General features: G+C 49.3%; 1 protein-coding gene across 2 annotated transcripts in view; it reads right to left on the bottom strand.

The window, feature by feature from the left end:
- Nucleotides 1–12359, bottom strand: part of LOC116989427 (myocyte-specific enhancer factor 2C-like) — a 76549-nt gene that overhangs the window by 22598 nt on the left and 41592 nt on the right. For both annotated transcript variants that reach the window (XM_033046795.1, XM_033046796.1), the window contains exons 2-4: nucleotides 10485–10610; nucleotides 1848–2051; nucleotides 772–912 (exon numbers count right to left, since the gene is read on the bottom strand). In XM_033046795.1, coding sequence (XP_032902686.1) covers nucleotides 772–912; nucleotides 1848–2051; nucleotides 10485–10538 — 399 coding nt within the window. In that variant the 5' untranslated portion in view covers nucleotides 10539–10610. The remainder of the gene's footprint in view (nucleotides 1–771; nucleotides 913–1847; nucleotides 2052–10484; nucleotides 10611–12359) is intronic.

The raw sequence follows: 12359 nt of genomic DNA, 5'->3' as shown, positions 1-12359 counted from the left end.
ACTTCCCCAGCCAAGGAGATTTGGTATAAAACTTGTACAATTTACAATACATGGTCATATCAGGGAAGCATCAATTTCAGGAGCACCTCTGGTGCAGCAGAATCATCCTTTGTTGGTTCGCAGCAAGTAAACAACAAATCTGTCACGGAGAACAGGAAGCTGACTGGGACCAGCCAGAGATCAGAAAGCAATGTTTTAAAGGAAAAATTAGACACAGTTCGGGGGGAGCTCAGCGATTCAGGCAGCATCCCTGAAGAACATGGATAGATGATGTTTCAGGATGAGGCCCTTCTTCAGATTGGTGCAGGTTTTTTTAAGGAGCCTGAGAGAGAAATGAGCGGTGGGAGGATTTAGGGGCATGGGGTGGGGGGGGGGGGGGTCCAGAACTTGGGATGAGGCAGATGAAGAAAGAGCCATCAACAGTGGAGCGATTGTGTTCGGGAATGTATAATGGTCCAGAATTGGAGGATTGTACTGAAGCATGTTCAGACATGTAGTTACACAAAAAAAAATACTCAGAGTGAGATGATGGAAAATGCACTTTGCATGCAGTTTGTATCTTGCGATTCAAGGGACTTGCTCTTGGCTGTGGGGAACAGGGACAAACGGGGCAGAGTCAATCGCGGGCAGTTCTAGTTGTGCAACACTGGCAGCAGGCCAGAAATGAACACCTTGGAACTATCAGGCTTGAGGTGGATTGAAGTGGGTAGATTTCAGAAGGGAGAGAAACTAAACTACTGAAAGAAAGATAAAGCACTCTGATTTACTTACACAAACCCTTTGTCTGTTGTTCATTTGAGTCACCATTTCGTACTTCCTATATTTGTCGTTAATGTCCAAGCCCGGCTCCATCGAGTCCTCGATTTCTGGGTCTGGGCTCTCGCAGCCGTTCAAACCTTTCTTCCTTAGTGTCTAAGCAGAATCAGAGTTTCAAAGTTGCAGCGTCACGTCTCCTTGGAGTAATCTCTGGTCCCCTGGCACGACGGCGGAGACCATTGAAGCTTGGAGTCTGTCACCCCCCCCCCCCCCAGTCAATGTCTAGAGTGAATCTCACCAATCTTGTGGGAAGCCTTTGGGAAGATATGGTTCTAGTGAATGGAGGGAGGAGAAGGGGAAGGGTTGGTGAGGTCAGTGGACACGGTGACGGGAAGACTCCAAGCCTTGCATAAGAGTATAAGTGGGACATTGACCATCCACCCCTGGACCCTGCTCTCCCACTCAATAACGTCTCACTTCCAGCTTCCCGTTGGGTCTCCCAATCACCCATCCTCTCTGGGCCTAGGCCTTGAACATGCTCAGTGCCCCTGGGCTCACAACTCGGGGGAGAACTCCCGAGATACACCAAGTGCTCTAGTAACTGAGCAGGTCAAACAGCACCTCTGGAGGACATGGATAGGAGACGTTTTGGCTCGTGACCCTTCTTCAGACTGACGGTAGTGGGGGGGAGGTGGTCCAGTCCAGAAACATCATTCATCCATGTTCTCCAGAGATGCTGTCTGAACCACTGAATTACTCAAGTGCTTTGAGTCTTTTTTTTGTAGTTTCTTGTCTCTCCAGAGATTCACTTCACGTTGAGAGATGTCAGGCCTCAGTGAGCGACTCCTTGCCCTGAGCCTGTGTCCCCCCGGCCCTGAACTCACCAGCCCCTTCCTCTATATGGGCCAAATGCAGGCGGGACTAGTGTGGATGGGGCATCTTCGTGAGCATGGACAGGTTTCTGTGTCGAAGGACTCTCTGATTCTTGGACCCAGCCTTGACTTTGGCCGCTCGGGGCTGAGCAGCCCCTGTTGGGGGGGGGGGGGGTGGACATAGCTCAGGTGGGTGGGATGGGGGTGCCACACTCTTACCTCCAGGATGTCGGAGTTTGTGCGGCTCTCGTGGGGCTCGCTGTACTCCGTGTACTTGAGCAGCACCCGGTCCATGTCAGTGCTGGCGTATTGGAACAGCCGGTTGGTGCTGTTGAAGATGATGAGGGCGATCTCGCAGTCACACAGCACGCTCAACTCGTACGCCTTCTTCATCAGCCCAAACTTACGCTTGGTGAACGTCACCTGTGGAGGGGGGCAAAGGTCAAAGATCAGCAGGACCCTGCCGGGGGTGAGCGGGGGATGGGGGAGGGAAACGGGGAGAATTGGGACTGAAAACATCATCAGGGGAACTCAACCCAGCACTGAGTTTACCCAAAGTAACGAGTGTTCATCTTCGAGATAAACAGAGTTCCGACTCTCCCAGCCAGCCAAAATAACAACAATCTTTGCATTTATACCATCTATACAGCGGAAAAACATTTTAAACCACATGATAGTGGAGGTAGTCGAGGCAGGTACAATAATAATATTTAAAAGACATTCGGACAGGTACATAGATAGGGAAGGTTTAGAGGGATATGGGCCAAATGCAGGCAAGTGGGACCAGCAGAGATGGGGTATCTTGGTCAGCATGGGCGAGTTGGGCCAAAGGGCCTGTTTCTGCACTGCATCACTCTAGGACCGGAAGGCTGTCCCCCATGTCCAGCTGGGAATGACAGGGCCAGGATTACAGCATGACCACCCTTCTGCACACGCTGGATGGGAATTCTGGAGCAGAGAGGAATTGACGGAGCAGAAGCATCTCAACCAGACAGCTGCAGTGTGTGGCCAATGAACCTTGGCGTGTCCTCGGCCTCATCCATCCGGTTTAGTTCAGTTTAGTTTATTGCCATGTTCACAGCGAGGTACAATGAAAGTAGTTTTGTTGCGTGCTAACCAGTCAGCAGTAAGACTACACTGTACATGGTTACAATCAAGCAGTCCACTGAGATGCTGCCTGACCCTCTGACTTACTCTCACATTTTATGCCTATCTTCAGTATAAACAGTTCCTTCCTACAGCAAGAACAATGTGGATGGCTCAGCTCGCCACTGGTAAGGAGGATAAATGGAAATCTTGCCAGCTACCTTGACATTCAGTGAAGCAGGCAGGACAGCAACTTGCAAACCTGCAGGGTGAGCTCATGTGAGTGGGCACATTGGGCGAACGAGCTGCCTCTGCAGTGTGATGCAGTGACGTTCGTTCACCGTGGGTACAGTGTGTGCGGGGGAGGCTAGGCCACCTCTCCCACTCACTGCGTGCAGAGGCTCGACACAAAGGGCTGGTGTCAGACCACAAAAAGGGCCCTGGCAGCGTGGCTGTGACTCTGCACGTACAGCATGAGCCCGATGACACAGTCTGCACGGCAGCCCACCACGCCTTGCACCCCCGTGTAGTATCTGCCTTCACGCGGGCCAGCAGCCAGCAACACAGGGTCAGAGCATAGGAGCCCTTGCATTAACATCAGTGCCAAATGCAGAAGTTAAATCAGTGAGTAATCTCTATAATCTCCTCCAGCCACAGAGCACTTCAGGATCTTGGTGTTCCTGTAATTACTGCCTCCTGACCCCCCGCAGCTCCCATCTCCCCACTATCTCCCCACAAGCCTTCAGCTGCCATGGAATTCTCTCCATCGCCCACCCCCCTCTCTCCTGCTTTCAGATGCCCCTGACAATGCCTCTCTTTCACACTGTGCCTGACCATTCACTCCAGCTCAACATCCGTCTGCCTGGTCTCACTCTGAGAAGCACTCGGGCCGTTTCATGACAGCACAGCGTGCGGGAGTGCCCAGGAATTAAAGGCAAAGTTATTGCACACCGCTAAAGAACTTTAAAAGTTTTACAGAGATTCAACTCTGTTCTTGGCTGTTTATCAAGCGAGGCCATTGTGGGCAGAAGCATCAGAAGACAAGTAGAGAGGGTGGTAAGGAAGGCATAGGGTGTGCTTGTATTTATTGCGAGGGGCATTGAAGATTAGTCAGGAAGTCATGATGCAGCTCTATGGCCACATCAGGAGTATTGCGTGTAGTTTTGGTCGCCCCCATTACAGGAAGGATGTGGAGGTTTTGGAGAGGGTGCAGAGCTTTATCACAATGCTGCCTGGATTAGAGGGTTTCAGCTACAAGGAGAGGGATAAACTTGGATTGTTTTCTCTGGAACATCAAAGGTTGAGGGGAGGGAAGAGTTGATACAAGAATGCTCAATTATGAGGGGCATTGAGAGGGGAGCTAGTCAGAACGTTATCCCAGGCATAGCAAAAGTTGATAGGTGGAAGGTTGAATGGAGATGTTTTTTTACACAGATAGTGATGGGGTCTAACATGCACTGCCAGTGGTGGTGGTGGTGGTGGAGGCAGATATGATGGTGGCATTTAAGAGGCTTTTAGATAGGCACATGGAAGTGACGGACCATGTGCAGGCAGATGAGTTTAATTTAACTTGGCATCATGTCCGGCACAAACATATGGGCCGAAGGGCCCGTCCGTCCCTCTGTTGTATTGTTCTATGTATAGGAAGGAACTGTAGATGTTAGTTTAAACCAAAGATAGACACAAAAAGCTGGAGTAATTCGGCGGGTCAGACGGAATCTCTGGAGAAAAGGAATGGGTGACTTTTCGGGTGGAGACCCTTCTTCAGACTGAGCAGGGGAAAGGAAAGCGAGATAGATGGTGAGAGATATAGAACTAATGAATGAAAGATATGCAAAAAATTAAAGATGATAAAGGAAACAGTGGCCTAGGTGAGAAGGAGTACAGTGTCAGTGTTCTATGATCTACTGTATGTAATACTGCCAACAGCTCCAGAAGTGTTTGTGACTGATAATTCAAAGGCTTGAGTACATCTGCGGGTTACTGGGTGACTCTGGCATCAGAGAGGCAGGAATGCAACATGGATCACTGGCAGTGACTGGTGCAGTCGATGCTCCTCCGCTTCTCCGTGAGAGGAACCGATTGTGCAAGTGGTGACCAGCTCATGGTGTGACATGCACAGCGCACTGGGTCTGCACGCTATGACACTCCTGTCCCAATAAGGCAGGACATTTCTTAAAGTCTTTCCTCCAGACGCAGGGTCACCCTCACTGACCCCACACCATCATCACATCCCATAATTGTACGCCAGAGACAGTGAGCTAAAGGTGTGCTGTCTCAGTTTAATTCACTGAATTCTTTCAATTTGCGGCATGGTAGCACAGTTGCTGCCTTACAGCGTCAGATTCTCGAGTTCGATCCTGACCAAGGGTGCTGCCTGTACTGAGTTTGTACGCTCTCCTCGTGACCTGCGTGGATTTTCTGCGGGATCTCCGGTTTCCTCCCACACTCCAAAGATGTACAAGTTTGTCGGTTAGTTGCTTAGTATATTGTAAATTGGTCCTAGTTTGTGTAGGGGTTGGACAGGCTAGATGCAGGAAGATTGTTCCCGATGTTTGGGGAAGTCCAGAACAAGGGGTCACAGTTTAAGGATATGGGGGAAGTGTTTGAGGACCGAGATGAGAAAAACATTTTTCACACAGAGAGTGGTGAATCTGTGGAATTCTCTGCCACAGAAGGTAGTTGAGGCCAGTTCATTGGCTATATTTAAGAGGGAGTCAGATGTGGCCCTTGTGGCTAAAGGGATCATGGGGTATGGAGAGAAGGCGGGTTCAGGATACTGAGTTGGATGATCAGCCATGATCATATTGAATGGCGGTGCAGGCTCGAAGGGCCGAATGGCCTACTCCTGCACCTATTTTCTATGTTTCTATGTTTCTATGTGTGGGATAGTGTAAGTATGCAGAGATCGCTGATCAGTCTGGACTCCGTGCCTGTTTCTGCACTGTATCTCTAAACTAAACTAAGCTGCCAGTGCAAGAGTCGCCAACCATTCACACTTATTCGATGTTATCTACTTTCTCATCCACTACCTACAATTAGGGGCAATTTATAGAAGCCGATTATTGTACAAGCCCACTGTGGTATAGACAAGGAAACCAGAGCACCCAGAGGAAACCCATGCAGTCACAGGGAGAACCTGCAAACTCCACACAGACAGCACCCGAGGTTAGGATCGAACGCAGATCACTACTAGCTGTGCCACTGTGCCAGTGTTGCTGAGGAAAGGGATCCTCTCTCACCAGCCTGATCGACGGGATGGACCAGTGCCATTGTGAACATTGCACAGAGCCCAAGAAAAGGAACATATACACAGTTCCTTGACACTCCCAGAACATCCCCAATCACAGTGTACATTTATAAATAAGATAGTTGTTAAAGAACGAATAAAAACGAGACAGAAACTGATACTTGGATGAGAACACCACAAACCAAAGATAGCGCAGATAATCGAGAGACTTCACACATGAGGGACGATCTCAGCTTCCTGGGGAAGCACCGCGATGGCTCCCACTGCCCAGTGGCTTCTCCGAGTGGCTGCTGCCTCATCCATCTTCTGACTGCTGACTCACAGCCAAACACCAGGGAAATTACATGCAAATCACATGGCTGTTGTTTTTAAAGTGAATTTGAAAACTGTGCTGCATCCCCTGGAAGGGATTTGGAAACTGAGAGCGAGACCTCCGCTGCCTTAGGACGTCCCAAAGCAATCTGGGGACAACGAGGGACCTTCCGGGTGGAGTCACCTGGGTAGCAGGGCAGCCAATGCCCCGCGTCAGCTCCCACGGGAGCAGAGCAGTATTGTGCGGGCGTCTAGGGCAGCACAGTGGCGCAGTGGTAGAGTTACTGCCTTACAGCGCCAGATACCCAGGTTCGATCCTGACTAAGGGTGCAGTCTGTAGGGAGTCCCAGGCCAAATCACTGGATGGATTTAAGAGAGAGTTAGATAGAGCTCTATGGGCTAGTGGAATCAAGGGATATGGGGAGAATGCAGGCACAGGTTATTGATTGGGGACGATCAGCCATGATTGCAATGAATGGTGGTGCTGGCTTGAAGGGCCGAATGGCCTCCTCCTGCACCCATTTTCTATGTTTCTATGTTTCTATGAGTTTGTACATTCTCCATGTGATCGCGTGGGGTTTCTCCGGGTGTTCAGTTTCCATCCACACTCCAAAGACATACAACTTTGTAGGTTAATTGGCTTCAGTAAATTGTAAAATTGACCCTAGTGTGCGTAGGATAGTATATCGGGTGATCGCTGGTCGGCATGGACTTGATGGGCTGAAGGGCCTGTTTCCAAGCTGAATTTCTAAAGTAAAGTCTAAAGTTTGGCTGAGTGGTGGTTGTGGGAGGGGCACTGGTGCAGGCACGCCCTGCTCCCTCATAGCTGAGCTCTGGGGTCCGTTACATCCACCCAGGGGAGCAGACGGGACGTCGGTCTAACGTCCCCACACCGCACTCAGGAAATGGAGCAAGCTCCAACAAACTGATATGCCACACTCAGTAGACTATCAGCCGGGAACATTGGACTGTGCAACAACTCACATGCTGCTGTCTGACAGAAGGTTGAGGAAATACATCGATCAGTACAGCACAGGAACAGGCCCACTAAATATTCATCCTGTTATCCTGTATCCGTACACGGTGGATGGATTAATTGTAATCATGTATAGTCTTTCCGCTGACAGGATAGCACGCACCAAAAACACATTTCACTATACCTCGGCACACATAGCAATAAACTAAACTAAACTATGTCTGTGCTAAACATGATACCTGGTTAAACTAATCCCCTCGGCCTGCACATGATCCATGTCTGAAGAAGGGTTTCGGCCCGAAACGTTGCCTATTTCCTTCGCTCCATAGATGCTGCTGCACCCGCTGAGTTTCTCCAGCTTTTTTGTGTACCTTCGATTTTCCAGCATCTGCAGTTCCTTCTTAAACATCCATACACTCCTGTTCCCTGCAATCTAAAAAATGTCACTATTGTATCCAAGATAATGGGGCACATCCTGGGCTGGTCATTCCTCCACCCCGTGTATTCCAGGCTCCTTCTGGATGGACTGATGTGAGGATGAAACCTTGCGGCACCACTCTGCTGGGCGTAGCTTGCCACACAGAGACTAATAGAGTCATACAGCATGGATAGACACAAAATGCTGGAGTAACTCAGCGGAACAGGCAGCTTCTCTGGATAGAAGTTATGGGTCACGTTTCAGGTTGAGACCCTTCTTCAGATTGGAGAGTGTCTGAAGGGTCACGATCCGAAACGTCACCCATTCCTTCTATCCAGAGATGCTGTCTGGCCCGCTGAGTTACTCCAGCATTTTGCATCTATCCGGTTTAGACCAGCATCTGCTGTTCCTTCCTACTCATACAGCATGGATACAGATCCATTGGCCCTACCTGCCCACACCGACCAACATGTCCCATCTACACTCGTGCCAACTGCCTGAGTTTGGCCCATATCCCTCTAAACCTCTCCTATCCATGTACCTATCCAATGTTCAACTACCTCCTCCAGCAGCTCATTCCATACATGCACCAACCTTTGTATAAAAAACGTACCCCTCGGGTTCCTGTTAAATCTTTTCCCCTTCACCTTAAACCTACATCCTCTGTTTCTCGATTGCCCTACTCTGGGCAAGAGACTCTGTGCATTTACCCGATCTATTCCTCTCACGATTTAGTACATAACATGCCACTCCCGCCATGGAAGAGCTGGTAAATCACTTACTCCCATTTTGAATTGGCCAGGATCATCATTAGCAGATAGAAAGGAATTCAGGAGAAACCTCCTTTACCAAAAGAGGTGAAACTCACCGGAACAGTGAGGGGCAGAGAAGGAGACCCAGTAGGGGCACAGGCGAGGGGAGGGGGTGTGGGTGGGGATTCAGGTGCAGAGTGTGCGTAGGGGAGGTGTGGAGCGGTGTCCTGTAGGGACCATCTCAGGGCCAATAGTGACAGTGTTGCTTCTGACCGCTGCGTAGATGGAATTTCAGCTGGAATCATCAATGATCGGAGGTGCGAAGGGGCTTGGGAATGTTGGTGCGGGATTCCCCAAAGGTTAATTTGTAGATGGATCAGTAGTAAGGAAGGCAAATGCAAGGCACTGGTCAGACCATATTTGGAATATTGTCAGCAGATTTTGGCCCCATATCTAAGGAAGGGTGTGTTGGTATTGGAGAGGGTCCAGAGGAGGTTTACAAGATGATCCTGGGGATGATTGGGTTAATGTATGACACCCGTTTGATGGCTCTGGGCCTGTGCTTGCTGGAATTTGGAAGAATTAGGGGAAATCTTATTGAAACGTACTGAATAATGAAAGGCCTAGATCAAGGGTTCCCAACCTGGGGTAAATTTACCCCCAGGGGTAAAGTTCGCCTACCCAGGGGGTAAATTTGTTGATTTTGGATTTGTACATATTTTTCCTCATTGACTGACTGTGTTTGGTTCTGGTATACCCCTATCTCTTCATCATTAGTTGTTCATAAATAAGTGAAATAACATTGTTATGTGCTATTAAAGTTGCCTGGGGTAAACGAGACGTAATGGGTTGGGAACCCCTGGCCTAGATAGAGTGGACGTGAAAAGGGTGCTTCCAATAGTGGGCGAGTCGTAGACCTGAGGGAAGAGCCTCAGAACAGAAGGACGTACCTTAAGAATGGAGATGAGGATGAATTCCTTTAGCCAGAGGGTGGTGAATCTGTGGAATTCATTGCCACAGACAGCTGTGGAGGCCAAGTCATTGGATATTTTTGAAAGCAGAGATTGATGGGTCTTGATTAGTAATGGTGTCGAAGGTCACGAGGCGAAGACAGGAGAATGGAGGGGGAAAAATAGATCAGCCATGATCGAATGGTAGAGCAGTCTCGATGGGCTGAATGGTCTAATTCTGCTCCTATGTCTGATGAACTTATGTACTTGGGAGTTTAAGCAACCGAGAGCTCTGTGGTTTGGTGACCCTGCCTCCTCATGCAATGCAATGCAAGGTGCCCAGCTGCAAATACAGACAGCTCGTCACAGCAGTACTTAAACCTCCTGGGTGACGGAAGGTTCCAGAGTTAGCTTTAGACACGCCAGTCAGCTAGGAATTCTGCCGCCAGCCTTCACACGGAAGATGCCCAATGTTCCCTGGGACAAACCTCACTCCAACCAACCAAGCCAACAGTGTAGATTCCCAACAGCCTCATATACTGATTCAACTGATCAAACCCTTCTTGTCTTCAATGCTTCTTGCGGTGACCTTCTACACTGGGGGTTATGGCTGGGGTCAGGTTAGGGCTACCGAGTGTAAACATTGCCCAAAGGCAAACAGGTCACCAGTCATGAGCATCAGAAGGGAATGGGGTTGCCCTGATTCACATCTACACACCCACCGGGCTGTTCCAGGAACCACATCAGCAGAACATCAATGGAAAGAGTCAGGTAGGAGGGGAAGTGGTTTGAGGAGGATACGGAAAGATTTGTTGAAGAAATTGCCTGTCGGCAGCTCTCGGGGTGACGCTAGTCAGCAAGTTCAGCGCCCACAAACTTCCAGCGTGATGTCTGGTTTACAAGGTTGATGGTGCTGGCCCGGAGGAAGGCGAGAGGGTTCTCAGCCAAGGTCCCGACTCCTGGTCGCTAACCCCCTGGACCCTTTGCTATTCCCAGCAATGCTGTGCAGACTCAGTGTGGACACTCAGGTAAAACACTAAAGACCTCAGCCAGACAGTGAGCATGTGAGTGGGGACGCCTTTTGCAGCTTGTAACCCAGGGAAGTGCCATACCTGTCGATTCCTCTGGTCAACTATCCGGGAGATCTGAATCTTCTTGCGTCCCATTTTTCACTCTCCGTCTCTCTGACGTTTCAAATTCAGGGACAGATTTGATTTGTTGTCATTACCTAGAGTTCACTGGAGAGAGAGAGGGTGGAAAAATACAAATGAGTAAATAGTAGCCACAGTTCCTCAACATGTAACTTGCATCAATACCTAGCGCTTTGCACAAAATGTCACCATCCATTTATGTATTCCTACCCACAATGCAACTGCCCTCCTTTTCCCTTGTGGAGCACATAGCAACCTAAACATTTCAACTCCCAGCACTCGACCCTGTAGAAAAATTCCCAAGATAGACACAAAATGCTGGAGTAACTGAACGGGTCAGGTAGCATCATGGATAGGGGACATTTTGGGTTGGAAACCCTTCTTTTTCTTCTTCTTCTTCTTCTTCGAGGAGAACATCTTCAACGTAGGCATCCCTTGAAGGGACTTCGCAGTGGAGCAGTCAACATGTAATAACAGGGAACTGCAGATGCTGGTTTATACCAAGGGTAGAAATAAAGTGTTGAGTAACTCAGCGGGTGAGGCAGCAACTCTGGGGAACACGGATAGGCGACGATTCGGGTCGGGTCACTACTTTTCAAGAAATTCCCATAGAATGTGCTACTGCAACAGCGGTATCACAGGGGAATCTAAAGGCTGTGTGCTCAGTCGCCTGCTCCACACTCTACACTCATGACTGTGTAGCCAGACACAGCTCCAACACCATGTTTAATAACAGGCAACGGTGAGTCGGACCATAGCAGGGAGATCGATCGTATGATTGAACGGTGCCAAAACAACAACCTGGCTCTCAACGTTAACAAGGCCAAGGAGCTGATTGTTGACTTCAGGAAGAGAAGGCCGAGGATCCGCAAAACCTTTGTTTAAGAAGGAACTGCAGATGCTGGAAAATCGAAGGTACACAAAAATGCTGGAGAAACTCAGCGGGTGCAGCAGCACCTTCGCTCCATAGATGCTACTGCACCCGCTGAGTTTCTCCAGCATTTTTGTGTACCATCCGCAAAACCTTTCTTTATTGATGGGTTGGTGGTGGAAAGAGTCAACAGCTTCAAGTTCTGGGGTGTGCATATCTCTCAGGATCTGTCCTGGGCTCAGCACTTTGGTACAATCACAAAGAAAACTTGTCAATGCCTCTACTTCCTGAGAAGATTGAAGAGATTTGGCCTGTTGCCGAACATGCTAGTGAACCTCTACAGGTGTACAGTGGGGAGCATACTGACTGGTTGCATCATGGGCTGGTTCAGTAACTCAAACGTCTAAAAATGAAAGACGCTGCAGAAATTGGTGGATGTTGCCTAGTCCATCGTGGTTAATGATGTCTACCCCATCGAAGGGATCTACAGCAGGCGCTATCTCAAAAAGGTAGCTAATATCATCAATGATCAACACACCATCCTGACCACACTTTCATCTCGCTGCTACCGTTGGGAAGAAGGTACGATCTTCTTCCCATCCACCATCAGGCTCTTGGACACTGCACATTAACCACAGCCCTACCTCAGCAACGATCTATTACGGAAATTGTTTAGGTTTAGTTTAGCTTAGTTTAGAGGTACAGCACGGAAACAGGCCCTTCGGCTCACCGAGTCCACGAAGGCCAGCAATCCCCTCACACTAACACTACCCTGCACACACTGGGAACCATATACAATTTAACAGAAGCCGATTAGCGTACAAACCTGTACGCCTTTGCAGTGTGAGCGGAAACCGCAGCTCGCGGAGAAAGCCCATGCAGGTCACGGGGAGAATGTACAAACTCCGTACAGACAGCACCTAGAGTCAGAATCAAACCTGGATCTCTGGCGTTGTAAGGCAGCA

Source organism: Amblyraja radiata, chromosome 29, assembly GCF_010909765.2.
Source record: "Amblyraja radiata isolate CabotCenter1 chromosome 29, sAmbRad1.1.pri, whole genome shotgun sequence".
Classification (NCBI taxonomy): Eukaryota; Metazoa; Chordata; class Chondrichthyes; order Rajiformes; family Rajidae; genus Amblyraja; species Amblyraja radiata.
The sequence above is the reverse complement of the archived record's forward strand: the minus strand, read 5'-3'. Positions and strand labels throughout refer to the sequence as shown.